At 30.8% G+C, this 15,599-nt stretch overlaps 2 protein-coding genes and 1 non-coding gene across 3 annotated transcripts; 2 read left to right on the forward strand and 1 right to left on the reverse strand.

Annotated features, from left to right (window-relative positions):
• The first annotated feature begins 344 nt into the window (after positions 1–344).
• Positions 345–5,632, forward strand: LOC132753615 (uncharacterized). Its single transcript, XM_060744107.1, has 4 exons — positions 345–480; positions 663–932; positions 1,741–1,794; positions 3,095–5,632. Exons 1-4 carry the CDS (start codon positions 402–404, stop codon positions 3,286–3,288), a joined length of 597 nt encoding a protein of 198 aa, XP_060600090.1. The 5' UTR covers positions 345–401; the 3' UTR covers positions 3,289–5,632.
• A 1,245-nt stretch (positions 5,633–6,877) lies between these two features.
• LOC132753623 (hemicentin-1-like) lies at positions 6,878–11,693 on the forward strand. Its single transcript, XM_060744120.1, has 8 exons — positions 6,878–7,052; positions 7,934–8,218; positions 8,550–8,828; positions 9,147–9,428; positions 9,796–9,935; positions 10,410–10,581; positions 10,887–11,024; positions 11,416–11,693. Exons 1-8 carry the CDS (start codon positions 6,980–6,982, stop codon positions 11,457–11,459), a joined length of 1,413 nt encoding a protein of 470 aa, XP_060600103.1. The 5' UTR covers positions 6,878–6,979; the 3' UTR covers positions 11,460–11,693.
• A 3,615-nt stretch (positions 11,694–15,308) lies between these two features.
• Trnat-ugu (transfer RNA threonine (anticodon UGU)) lies at positions 15,309–15,382 on the reverse strand. The gene has a single exon. It is a non-coding gene; the product is annotated as a tRNA-Thr (tRNA).
• Between the last annotated feature and the right edge of the window lie 217 nt (positions 15,383–15,599).

The raw sequence follows: 15,599 nt of genomic DNA on the forward strand, positions 1-15,599 counted from the left end.
TCTGCGAATACAGTTTTGATAATTCAAATATATTGTGTCATATACAATACTTTGATTCTTACATAAAATATACATATATAAACAAAATACTTGGCCAAAAGTTATTTTGTTATTATTAGCAGAACTAACTTATGAAATGTTATAGTATAGCGAACATTTCTATTGAATAGATGGAGTTGCTATCAGGTACAGAAATGTATATGATTTGTGTATGGGTATTTCATCTATTACATCATTGATTTTAGATATGTGTATATGTAGATAAAAAAGATACACGATTCGCCTTAAATAAATATGATAATTTTGTTATAATTTTATCAATATTAGATTTCAATTCAGTCGAATAACGGTATTGCTTTGGACAACCCTGACACAAGTTTAGCTAATTATAAAGAATTTAAATGACTAAGAAACAGGAAATGTGGCATGTTGACAGCTACCTAGTTGCCATAATTACGTTCTGTATATGTGCTGTTATTGGTAAGTAATAAATATCAGTAATTTATATAGTTATTTATTATATGTACATTATTCATGATTGTATCTTACTTATTTTAAAAAGCAAGAAGCTAATTATTTTATCTCTTCTTGACAGTTACGCGCCGCTCTTTGATTATCTCAACAAATTTTAGTAAACATGTTTTTTGTTGTTCAAATTGTAGGAGATGATACACATATACGATATATGGAGGCACGAGAAGGGAGCAATCTATCGGTAGTTTGTAATATATCAGACGGTAGTAATGCGACAGTTTACTGGACTAAAAATGATACTCGTTATACATTTAAACCAGGAAAATATTTAAAACTCGATCATATAAAACAAAATAATACGGGGTATTACACTTGTCATTCATTGGATACGTCACTTCCGGCTTATAATGGAACTGCAGCCGACACCATCGTGGATGTCATCCATATAGTTGTACTAGGTCAGTTGTAAATTAACATGATTGTAAAATGCTCTAAAATGTTTAAAGATATATTATGCTCAAATTTATATTAGAAAATATTGATGATTGCTACACAGATTCTTTGTAAATATAAAATAGACATGTTTGATTTTACACACAGAAGATTTCAAATTCAACACACTATATAGCTGGTCACAATATGAATATGTAGTGTCGTTAAAACTGGCAGTTTTTAAGGAAAGACCAACTTTGCCATACATAGTTTATTCATTCTTTTATTCAAATTAGACATATTCAATAGAAATTTAAAAGATTGCAATAAATTCACTCAAAAATAAGCATAGTATATCTTTAAAGCAGCTGTGTTATACTAAGCCATTGAAATATGATTTACTATCATTTAATAAAAATGTTATAAATGTAAACATTATCTTAACATGCTCGGTCATTAAATATCATATTGTTTATCATTATCATTAAGCATAATTGAGCCGCGCCATGACAAAACCAACATAATGGGTTTGCGACCAGCATGGATCCAGACCAGCCTGCGCATCCGCGCAGTCTGATCAGGATCCATGCTGTTCGCTATCAGTTTCCCTACTTATAAAAGGATTTGTAAGCGAACAGCATGGATCCTGATCAGACTGCGCGGATGCGCAGGCTGGTCTGGATCCATGCTGGTCGCAAACCCATTATGTTGGTTTTGTCATGACGCGGCTCAATTAAAAATAGTACTTCCGGTTACGATATCAGTATAAAGATATATTGATAGACGTATAAATATTATTTATATACTGTACATGTATTACGTTTTATATTTTAGATGCCAAGCAAGTTGACAACCGTAACCAACGACCAAACGGGCAGGTGAAACAAGGTAACTATGCACAAGATAAACTCCACTAACTAACTAAATTATGAAAAACACAGCGTATGAAATTTGGTTATAAAATTTGCTATTTTAATTTATCACATGTGCAGACATTTGGGGTGTGCAGCTCCAAACTCCGTAAAATCCAAATAAAATGTAAATTTGTCAATCCCAGCACATATTGTTTGACATATATGATAAGTACATGTGCTGGGACATCGTCGGATACCCACGGCCGAACCATTAACATTTATCTGCATGTTATGTGACATGTTTATCAATCGTGGGTATCCGACGATGGTGCTGGGATTGACAAATATACATTTTATTTGGATTTTTAAGGAAGTGTTTTAATAGAATTTCTTATAATAACTCAGAACTTATGAATTTGTGTAATTTATTAATTGTATGTTATATGTTTACTGTAAAACAACAAATACAAAGGAAAAATAACATCTAATATCCCTTGTCATACCTTTGAATACAGTCAAAGCACACTAATTAACCTTTTTAGTTTTATTACAGTATAATACGTGTCGACTGAAAAAATCAAAGTAAATTGAATGAAATACAAAACATAGATACGTACTTGCATTATACATGTATTTCTTAGGATTAGAGGATATATAATGATAAAATTTCAATATGATAAAAGACTTGTTAAACAAGTGTTTGTTAAGAGTGATTCTAAATAACCAATGATAGTAACTATATTAGAACTATTCCATGCAAAAATGATATTAATTAAAGCTGCATGCCTCCAGATGAGTGAAACTATTTCAAGAAAATGTTAAGAAAAAATCTACAAATATCACTAGAAAAGTTAAGGGATCCAACTAATAAGTAAAGTCATGCGCGATTAATGTCTGATTTTGGAGCATTTTTTACTATTTTTCTAGTGCTTGACTAACGCAGCAGGGGCTATTTTTTATTATTTTGACCCCTTTATGTAACTAACGTGGATTCTTAGTGCCGTTTGAAATGTGTAAATTACTTTCTTTGTTCACTTCAGAATACTTAATTTTTAAAGACATTTTCAAAAATTGTTATGAAAATTGTCATGAATGTGGAGGTATGCTGTTTTAAAATGACCCGAGTAAATAATAGCTGGAATAAAACTGTGACCATGAAGTTATCGACTTCTGCCATATTGTATAAATAATTCTAGATCTTCAAATGAAAAGGCAAAATATTTATTTCATCGTTCATGATAATAATACTATTATCGCACAAATATCATTTTTACAATTTGGTTTACAGTTTATATACATGAACTGAAATAGTAACACTATTTTCTTTATTACAGCTAAATCAGCTAGTGACAATTCATCGCATGACGGTGATGATGATAATAAGGATGATGATGATAACACAAAAACACAAACGATTGTAGTGTTAACATTAAGTGCAGTGGGAACAGTTGCTGTGGTTATATTTCTTGTTTATTTGATGAAATACAGGCAACCAAGGAGAAAAATATATAGTGTTATGTTATTTTAATTAAAATTAGGTTATATGTTCAAGCTATGTATTATGTACGTTATATGTTTAAGTTATGTATTATGTACGTTATATGTTTAAGCTATGTATTGTGTATCTTATATGTTTAAGCTTTGCATAGTGTACGTTATATGTTTAAACTATGTATTGTGTACGTTATATGTTTAAACTATGTAATTTGTACGTTATATGTTTTAGCTTTGTATTGTGTACGTCATATGTTTAAGCTACGGATTGTGTACGTTTTATGTTTAAGCTATGTATTTTATTGTGTCGTGTCATTTGTTCAACAATTTCGGTTTAATTTTTATTTCATGGTGATATAGGAGTATTTCCTTTTACAAGTTACAACAAATACATGTACATGTATAATAATCTAATCTTAGTTTTTCTAATAAATGTACAAGTATTTTTCAACAAATGATCAGACGTTTTCGTATTAACGAACAAAGGGGGCTGGTGTAATGGTCTCCGTCCAATACTTTTGTTCTGAGCATAGCTCAAAATGTAATAGAAATTTGTAACAATTTAAAATTTTATAAGACCGAAACAACCTTTCAAATTTGTTTTATTGCACTTGAATATCAGTTTCAGTTTTTTTAATTATAATAATAAAAAAAAATGATTGAGACATCAACTTAATATTTCATGAAGGTTGTCGCGAAGATCGCGAATAATGATGTTATTTTTGTTTTATTGTAATGTTACTTGGGAAATATTGTTATTGTTAATGTTGCACCCGTAAATAAAGTTTCATAAATAGTTAATTACTCCGGAATTTTATTATATACATATATTCCGACTTGTATAGGCATAATTTCTACGTGATTTCATTTTTATATTGTTTTCCTACATTTTTATATATACACCACGTGTTATTTGGAGGGAATCCATTTTGTTAAAATTATTTTTGAGCAGAGTTTAGTGATAAGGTGGTGATATTTTGGATATAATTTTTTTTCCGCATTTTTGTGAAAATGATACTTGGAATTTAATTTATTGGAATGTCTAAATTTTGTCTTATGTGTTTCTATTTGGAATTATTAAATATTCATCATCAATTGGACTTACAAGTTCAATCCTTAAAACCGAACTCTCATAAATAAATTTCAGTGTATGGCGGAGTTTTGTGCAAATAGAAATATTCTCCGCCACATAGGTGGATATATATTACTGAGGAGGAGTGCAGTATATAAAAATAATAACTCTACTTTTCATATTTTTAGTTAATTCCCTTTGTTGTGTTTCATGCCCGACATTTTTTTCTGGAAAAAAACCTGTTATGAAATAATGATATAAGGGTTTTTTTTTCAGTTGTATCCTGATACTCTGGAAATATCTATAATTATGTTCGCAGATGATATAGCATATGTATCTGATACTATTTTTGGTCTTCAAAGCTTCCAGAATTTTATAATCAATATAAACTTGTTGTTAACATAGACAAAATAAAAATTATGTTTTTTTTTTCAAAATGGGGACAGTTGTCTAAACATGAGCATTGGCACTATTCTGGTAAAAAATATTGAAGTTGTTAAAGGATTTGATTATGAAGGTGTTCATTTTACCAGCAAATTATCTACGTACAAAATGGCAGAGGATATGTCTGTTAAGGCAAAAAGAGTGTTTCTGTACATTTCAAGTTTTGTTTAGAACTACCATATAATACTTTATGATATTTTTTTCTAAAACTTTACGGCCTTTTCTAAACTTTTTGGCCTTTTCTAACCTTTTCGACCTTTTCTAAACTTTTCGGCATTTTCTATCAATCTTCAGATAAGGACCTCGAACACTATAGGAACGAATATTAGGTGCAAACCTACCCGTAAAACCAAAACATGAAAACAAATAATGAGTTGTTGACTACATTTAATCCTATATATCATATAAAAGTCAACTTAAATTAAAGTAAATTTATAGATATAAAAGAAAACAGTACATTATTCATATTACATGAATTTTTATGTTTGTAGAAAATGTATACCTGTTGACATTAATTAGAATGCGGATATATGTGTACGTCAATGGGCATTTTTAAATTAATTATGATTGTTTATTTATCGAAATAGACTTTATTTTCCTTTTGGTGTTAATCATTATACAAATATTACACCCTTTGTTTTTCTTTATTTCTAGAGTCAAGTGGTAGAACTATTTTCTTCAGGATCATAATGGCTTATACAATTTATTTGCTCTATCACGTAACCACAAAGGGTTGAAGAACATCTCATCGTGGTTTTACAAAAGATATGGAAAATAGAATTGTATATATATCCAATAGGAAGGATACTTTAACAGGAAACGAAAAATAAAGAACTGCATTGTATTATTAATCCGTAATTAAGTCCGAGATGCTTATGAATATTCATCGAAGTGTTCCAACTGGGAATGCAGTTATCTCCACTTATAACGTTGAATAGCAAATGAATAATAACTATTTACTTCATTATATATTGTGGTTTTTGCCCTATAAAACTTATCTCTAACGAGATACCAGCTTGAAACTTCATGGGTGAATAGCTCTGCTATCCCAGCCTTCTATGTTTTGGGGGTTATTGCCCTTTGATATATACTGGTATTGAAATGTAAATATGTGTGTGTATGGACTACTTTTCTACTGTTTTTGGCGGAATTTGGCAGTATGCGACGTTTCCTGATATAATCATTATTTTTTATAAGTCTTGGCTTAAATAATCCTTCAAGATTGCTGCGACTCTAACATATTTAATATGAAATATCTGTTAACGTTAACATAGAGAAAATAATAATCCCCAAAGGAAGCCAAAAAACGGCAAAACTGAAAATGCTGCAGGCTCAGTTTGATTGAGCCTATTCGTGGACGGATGGAAAGTGCATGTTACCGTCGTCGCCCTCTAGCACCGGCTTAAGCAGAATTCAACATTTAAACATGAAATGGTAAAATTTTGAATTTAGAAACATCCGCAGATGTGTTCATATGGCGGTTGAAGTTTTCCTCGTTTTAGAATAACATTATCTGGAATACTACTATAAATTTTCATGTTTTTTTGCTATTTTTGTGGTTTCCATTGTACATAAACCAAATATTTTGGGTTTTTATATATCATAAAAAAACGAAAAAATGAGTAAATCTCAAGTTTATCAGGGGTAAATGTTTAAAGTTTTGGAGCTAGTTCGTTCTCTATGGAGACAGATACTTGTTGCACCTTAACGCGGGGGTGTGTGTGTGTGTGTGTGTGTTGGGTGGGGGAGGGGTTGGGGGGGGGTAAAGTTCTTATTATTATTATAGGCTTAGTATTTCTCTTAATTCCTGACAGTGTTTAGACTGTTTACCTATACACAGTCTTATAATTGGATTTTATGATATTTAAACAGGACATAAAGAAAACTTAATCAAAAAGATATAATTACTTTATTTTGTTCATAAAAAAACATTTAAGTAGGGTATACTTTTATGCCATTATGTATCCAGTTTGAATATATCCAGTTGACCCGATTAACAAATTATTGCAAAATACCATATTCGTTACTGTTCTAATTAATACACATGTGATATTGGCTTTATCAGCCTAGCCTAACCTTACATGAGTAATCTCCCTTACTAGGTTGTTGTTCAATATCATTTGTAATCTTCGTAAAGATAAAGCTGCTCTATAAATATTAAAACTGTGTATATAAAACACACACTGAGTAAAGGAACAACTGTAACAACATGTTTAAAGTAAGCATAAATAATGTCGTCCTGACTTTGGCCACCTTAATGTCGCTGCTACACATATCTGCTGGTAAGTTAATTTTTACATACATTTTCTTATGTTAAAGGCACTGTACGTATAACTTAGAAAATATTATAAGGAATGGTTTTAGAGCATGTTTGTTACCTGAAGAAAATAGCGTGTTATATGAAATAATTTGTCGTAAAGGTAGCAAAATGTAAACAAAGTAGAATTTTTACTTCTATACAAAATATTAAGTCACTGTATCTGTATTAACAACAAGAATGTAACAGCAACAAAAAAAGTGGTTCAGATAAATCGCTAATTAGAAGTTTGTTGTAAACTTAAACAGGACACCAAAAATAAAAAGCTTTTGAGATACGAAAATAAAAGCATTATGGGGTATAATGGGTCTTAAAGATGAATTTAATGTAAAACCTTATGATAAATGCTTTGTCGTGGACCATAAAAAACACATGCGGCCCAAGGAAAGTTCTATATACATTTATCAGATTTTACCTGTAATAATCAATTTTCATAAAAGAGTGGGCAGTCTTTCATATTTAAGGCCGATTCATATTTTATCCTAAACATTTTTCAGTATCAAACGTTGGTCAATCACCATTAAAATAGTAATATATTGTTAATTCAGCTCAACTTGACAATTAGAATATGGGCATAATGCCACTTAAAGTTTAATTTTATTATCATATTTTATGTTAAGATTTTTTTTATTTACAGAATTTAAGCACAGTGTTGAATCCTGGCAAATAGACAAACATATCTGTAAAATTATTTCATATGATGTACTAAAATTGTTTATCACAACCTATTACTTTGCTTAACAATGTTACATAATATTGTTTGTGCTATTTTAAGTGTTGTAATTTATAGTACAGGTAGCGTTTATATATACATATGTATAAGACATTTTTTCTTCTCCGTGATAGTGGTCGCAGCATCAGCAAACATTCGGACGTATAAGATATTAGAGGGAGACAACCTTTTAATCATGTGTAACGTAACAGAAAATCCAGACATTGATGTTTATTGGACTAAAAATGAAACAAAAAGCCAATTCTTGCAACTGGGTAAACGTTTGGAAATACTCAAGATCACGCGGAAATATTCTGGAGATTATGTATGTCATGCATTGAATACGTCATTTCCGGTCCAGGACTACAACGAAACGGATGTGAACAAGACCATTGAAGTGATCAAAGTAGATGTGCAATGTAAGATTGATACAATCAAATTTAATAAAAACCAAAAATCATTCAATTAAAGCAAGTAGACTTATAATGTACTTAAGGTCTTACTAAGTGAATAGAGACGTTTATTATACGGAGAATAAAGGGGTTGTTCTTCAGGTAAAATAAATGTATCTAATCTGTTAAATAATCTTGTTTTGAAGTCTAATGATATTTGGAATTTTCTCTAAAGTACAAGCTTAAATACGTATATTATGAATATCGATTCACGACTTTTGTACATTCATGGTAATAGGGTAAAGCCCTCTACTGTACATTAAATGTGCTATTCTAAACTCATATTACTTTTTCTCAGATCCTGGTGAAATTAACACATTTTATGGTGGACCATATGAAGTGATGGAGAATGAAACTTTCTCTATCACGTGTGATTTTCAAGCAAACCCTTATCCAACCTGGTCTATACGTAACCGAGATACTGGTTATGCCATGATCACTGCAACATTGCCAGGTTTTGCGACGGTGACTTCACCACCTGCGATATGTGACTATACGGGTTACTGGGAATGTACGGGGCGGAATAAATTAAATCACGGTGTGAATGTAACACGAGGGCAAAATATAACGGTTTTCTGTAAGTATCTTCTATAATAAACTGTTTCATTATATAATACGTTAAATCCTCAGCAATAACTTAATAACTATCATTATAGTAAAGTTATCACTATACTGTCGTGTTTTTGTTTCTTTGTTTCGTCTTTTATTGTTAACGTTGATTCTATGTTGTTATAGTGTATAATATATTGTATGTACTATTTCTGACATGTATGTTCATATTATGGATCATGACAGTTTGTTTTATTCATCAAAAAATTTCACATTGGTGAATATTAACATTAAACGAAATGCACATCGAAGTCGGTTGTAATATTAATCAATAATTTTGTTTCAGGCCCACCTAGACCACAGTTTGGTAAAAATGAATATTCAATTAAGGCAACGGTTGGTCACTCGGCACAGTTAAAGATGTCTGCCCAGGCAAATCCTCGTGCCAAGTTCACGTGGTTCAAAGATGACGGAACAGATCTTTCTACAATTGCAGTACAAAACGATTATTTGGATGAGACAAATTTGACGTTCTCGCCAGTGTCTGTGCCTTGTTTTGGAACGTATACGTTAAAGATGGAGAATAAATACGGAATTAACTTTGCGCATTATCAAATAACCGCTGATGGTGAGTGATTACTCACGGCCACTGGTACTACAAAAACTACATAATAAAGAACAGTTCATTCTTATTTACATTCACCAATTCGTAACGCGTTAAATTGCTCACTCCCACCACCTGCCCCACCCCATCCCACCCCACCCCATCCTATCGTTCATGTCTTATAAAGTCATTGTTTTTTAATTAAATAGTACATGTACTTCTTCATAACACATTTTGAAATTCGATCGTTTATAACAAATAAATTAATTAGATAAACTCCGCGTATATAGATTTTGGTAACAAATAAACCAAACAACGTTTCTTTTATCTATTTCGGTAAGCTGTATTCGACAGATTTATCAATTTTATAATTGTTGTGTTGTCTCATCAGGTCCGCCGGAAACACCAACAAATTTTCATTACTCTGACGTAACGTATGACAGTGTGAGATTACGGTGGACGTCAGGTTTTGACATGGGCTCCAGACAACATTTCATTGTTATGAAGCTAATTGGAAACCAATTTATTCAAGTATGATAATATAATTTGATAATTCAAAATTACACAGAATTATATTACAATCTAATTAAAATCATATCCTAACTGACGCCCCTCTACCCTTCGCTAGGTAGGCTTTTAGCGAAGAGTGACGGAGCGAGAAAAAAATGATCTGATTTTAATGAGATTGTTTTTACTATAATACAGGTTTTAATGATATGTTAACATTTTAGAAATTAAAATTGAAAGGTGGAAGCTAAGGCATTCGGTTATGGCCTCGCAGCCTAGGTATCATAGGTTCGAGCTGTACCGGGGTCTCGACCACATGACCTCATACGATAAAAGTACTGGTTAGTTCCAGAAAATGTACTAGAAAGTGATTCAAATAACTCCAGCTTAATTAAACAATGTTTTAACTAAGTAATGCTTTATTTCATCACATTTTGCATGGATAATTCTGAGATAGTGGTTGTTAAATATATAACATTATTTTAACTTTAATTGTAGGTATCTGATACTGTATATGATAATTCACCAAACCATGGTATAAATCAGACCTGGACATATAAATTAGACGGATTGGTCAGTAACACCGAATACAACTTAACAGTAGTTGCATTAAATGATCGTGGACTCTGGTCAGCTTTTGCTAAACCGTCCATCAAATTCAGGACAAAACGTACGCCCTTTGTTAAACTCTATATATATAGACCCTAAAGTTGCAAATTTTAAAATTTTAACAATTATAAATATCTTTATCATAATATTAAGGTATACAATATAAGAGAAGTTGGGAAAGTGCACTCAGGACATGATACACAATATGTAAGAATTATAATATATCAAAGTCAGGGTCAATTTTTATATACATGTAGTTGTTTTAGAAAAAATGTGGCATAATATAAGAAGTGTACGTGTTTTGGAATGGTCTTTGTTTGTGTTTTATAATGTTTTATATTGTATACTGTGGAAAAAAAATTTCAGATTACCCGGATGTCTTTTCTAACGACAGCCCGACTAACTTGAGACTGATACTTGGTATATTACTTGGTACATTAGGAACCCTCGGTTTTCTTGCTTTTATAGTTTATATGGTGAAATACAGAAGAATGAGAACATCTTGTGAGTTCACTTATATTTATTTTATCTTTATTTTATCACCTTTGGTAGTTCTTAAAACAAGTTGATGCCATAAAAAAAGTCATGTATTGTGCAATGAAAGTGTGGATCCTGTAATATGCTGATCTTTGGTACATTACGACATTGGCAACAAAGTCTGTTACATTTATACAATTACATGTCTTTTTACGTAAATCAAACTATGTTACAAATATAAGTAAAATAAGAAACAATAATTCAATATCGTGTAAGAAATCACACTTATACGTATTTTATTATGTTTTAAACTACAGTTTTATATCATGTTGTACGTATGAAGAGACATTAATAAACTATTTGACTTGACTTGACTATATCGTAGAAATCAAGTAATTATTTTTTATTTCCGTTCCAGATGATACAGTCAGTGAGAAGAAAGCCATTATTCAAAAATGTTAACTGTTGTATCTAACTGTGAATATACAGTGCCGTATACATTAAAGTGCCGTAAACATTAAATGTGAACGATTTCGAAAAAACTTATTTGAAAAATAAATCATAAAAAAACAAAAACATTTTCTATGCAAGACACGTAATACATAATTATTATAAAAGAAGTTTTCAAACTTATTTTTAATACATGAATTTGCAAAGAAGTTGTTTGAAAGGTTCGTTGAACAATTCATAAAAACATTTGAAACATTATTCATGTTCTATCTCCGTCATTTCAATGACAAAACAAATGACAAAAGTTACAAAGATAGGAAGATGTTCTTATAGAAATATGACGTAAGTTTTAGTATGAAATGTCTCTAAATGTTGTTTAAAACAATTTGTATCTTAACTGTGGTGAATATTGCTCACAGTTGATAAATTTATATAATGTGAGTATTTAATATTTAATATAAAATTTAATTATATATAAAATAATAATTTATATGTCACAGTTACGACAAGTTTATTAAAATATTAAATCCATTAGCCCAATTATACATTGTTATTCGTTAAAGGCACATTATGCCTCCGAAATAAATATGTTAAATTATCCTACCTTAATATTTCTATAAAAGATTAAATATTTCATTAAAACATGCTGACTTAACAAATACCAATAGCATCATGTCTGATCACGGCTTATATTTAAAGCCGTGATCTGATGTATGTGAAACTTATTTTGAAATAAAATATTTTTTTTTAAAGAAAAAAAATGTGCGCATATATTGACTATAGTAAAAGGCTTATGACATGATTGATAGAAATCAGTTTTGGGAAAAATTGTTTAATTATGGAATAAAAGGAAAAATGTTGAATGCATTAAGATCACTGTATAGTAAAGTCATGTTTTAGACTAAATGATGTAAACAGCGAGTGGTTCAGTATAAAAACTGGATATGGATAACGTCAAGGCCGTAGTCTACCTCCAGTTTTGTTTAATCTGTTTTTTAATGACTTTTAATCGAGAAGATGTTGGTATAGGTGAAGATGATAAATTTTGTATTATGTTACATGCAAGGGATATTGTCTAATTTGCATTGTTAAGTATATTGCCAAACATTCTACTTATTTTTATTGCAATTCAAACATTAAATCAACTTAACAAGAGTATTCTAGTTCTTATCTGTTTTAATAGTCAGATAATATGTGATAATGATTACATATGTCTCATATAAATCCCTGTTGATTGCTTCACATGTATAACATTAAATGTATATGAATTTTATGTACTATGTTTGTAATGTGAGAAAGAGACCTATATAAACGAATAAACTAAAGTATATCATATGTTTGAATTTTTAAATTAAATGATATTTTGTCAGGAAGATCTTACTTGAAGTCAACGAGAAATATCCAGATCTTTGCCAAAGATATAGAGGATATTTGTTTGTTTGTGTGTAAGATGAAATTTTATTTCATCGAGTGGGCTTTAAAAACAGAATTCTCACGAGTGGCGTAGCCACGAGTGAGAATACTGTTTTTAAAGTTCACGAGATGAAATAAAATTACATCTTACACAACAAACAGACAAATTTTCTTTTTATTTTATGCTTTAAAACAAGTTAAAACGAAATTTCCATAATTTTAACGTTTATATTAAAATCTGTTTCCCCCATTGAGAGCCCCATTTAGAGGGAATTTCTCATTAAGGTAGAACGCGACACTTTGCGAACTTTCGAGTAGCGTCTTGAAAATTTGCATGCAAAAAGTTGACCATATTTCTGATTAGGTTCCGTTGATTTTATTTCAATAGTTTCAGCCAATTTTTGTACACACGGCGTCAAAGTTGACCATCAACGCCCGTTTTTGAGCATGACGTCGTTGCGTATCCTTGGAAACTGTTACGGGTATTTCAACGTCATTGGCGGATAAAATATCTTAAATTTTACAGCATTCGACGGAAATTATTTTTTCCTTTAAGCAGATATAAAATTTATTGTTTTACGCCGAAAATTGTTTGAGTAATGGAAAGAAAATTGTCAATTTTGTGTAAAATTTGACGTTCAGTTTAGCCGCATTTTTAGGCTTAAAATCGGCTTATTAAAAAATTCCTGAAATAAATTTTTGATTTTTTTCTTTAAACGTCCTTTAAAATGTATACTTAGTCAAAATAACTAAAAAAATTAGGGGGTCACCGACTCAAATTTTTCGGTACACGTGATTTTATTTCCCCCACCCCGTGAGTAATTTTGTAAGAAAATTCGACGTATGCAGATACGTTTGAGACTTCAAAGTGCGGCAATAATGTTCAGCTTATCAGGAAAATTGTTTTAGAGTTTCACTAATACATAATAAACAACAACAACAATGTTCCATTGCAAATTTCCTAAAATTGTACGAAAAACAAACGAGTTTTTAAGCATGATTAATAACTTCATAAGGATTTGTAAACAGACGCATGTAAAGAAAATGACGTTAGGCGTTCAACGGTAACGCCTCAGAGAGCCCCATTCAGAGGGAATTTCTCATTAAAAACAAGAAGTCTTGAGCGGAGAAATAAGTCCGCCAATCAAGGTTAAATGACGGTGATATTTATTCATTTTATTAAAAAAAATATGAATGATCGCTTGTTTTAATAATAAAAACAAACAATTCTTGTAGGAGAAAAAGTCCAACCATCCATCCATATTTCTGTTACTTACTGCGAATTTATATTAGACCTGGCTTTGTAAAATGTAAGCGGCAGCCATTTTTTAAAGTTGTGTATTTCATGGGAGGAAAATAATTGTGTAAGATTCAGAAGGATATAATTTGGATTTGTTAGTCATACACCTTTTTAAAAGAAAGAAAACTTATTTGAGGATTGTAACAGACAAAAAATAAGTGTTGACAGAAGTGAAAACATTCAGAAAAGGAGCTAGGAAAATGGAAAACTTGGAAGCTTGCTAAGGCATTGTAAGGAACGCTGGGTTATTTTACTTATTTTACGAGTGATGGCTGTCAATGCTTTTCAATTTTTCATAAAGCATACGGCAGTTATTGCTCGTAGGATACTTTAATATGCCCAAATGTCATCTTGAAAGAGCAGTTTAGCATGGGGAAGGAATGTATTTTTCAGACTTTAAAAACGAAACAAAAAAATTTAGAGACGAAATTTTGTGATTGGAATTTGAAGGAATAGAAGTAAGTTTTCTCTCTTTATTACTTTTGGCATTTAAGTTATTTATCTATTTCAGCTTTGCTATTTTTTTAACAGCCTGATATTGTCAGAATTGTCAGTAAAAATAAAATTGAGGTACCACATGGGGAAAATCTTAAAAAAGTAGTTTTGTCATTGAAAAAAGTGAAATTATATTTTGATAATTTTCACTGTGAAATTATCAAATATAATTTTCACGGATAAATCAGTAATCCACTGAAAAGCATAAAATAAATTATCGACATTAATGCATGAATGCAGATATTTGTTACTTTTTTACTATCATAATACATTGAACTTGTCAATATTATAAAGGCATTAAAATCTTTTATTAATGAATTTTTCAATATTAGACAAGTTTTCACTTCAAAGGTAAAGCTAAAATGAAGTTCAGCACGGCATTATGATAATAAAACAAGGCTATTATGCAAAAAGTACGGCCTTTTGTGTGTATTTGCGTTTATTTATACTCGCCACCGGTTGCCCATATGGGCAAGTCCTCCAGAAGAGTTTTAGTCATTTTATTTTTTTGGAGGATAGTGCAGTTACAGATACAGAAAGAAGCCCCGGTTCCAAAAGCTTCTCCTGGTTCTTTAGCGTGCCAAGTGTTTAAGCACCCATACACGGGACCTCAATTTAAAGTCTCATCCGAAAGACTGATTAGTAATTTTAGTCGGCCAGCCCGGGAATCGAACCCACAATGTCGAGATTACAAGTCTCGCGCTCTAACCGATTGAGCTATACGGCCTTTATGAGAAAACTCGGCTATTATGAGATTTGAGAATTTTGATTGGCTCCGCCATTATGAATCTGTTGGGGTTGTTTTTTTCATTGAAAAAGTCGCCATTTTGAATTGCTGCAAGGAAGGTTTCCGAGAATTTTTTTAAAACATAAATCTTATTTGCAATACCTTACAACAACGGAATTTCACATTCATTATTTTGCTCAGTAAGTAATTTACATTT

This window comes from Ruditapes philippinarum, unplaced genomic scaffold (assembly GCF_026571515.1).
Source record: "Ruditapes philippinarum isolate M1 unplaced genomic scaffold, ASM2657151v2 ctg1119_1_1_1_1, whole genome shotgun sequence".
Lineage (NCBI taxonomy): Eukaryota > Metazoa > Mollusca > Bivalvia > Venerida > Veneridae > Ruditapes > Ruditapes philippinarum.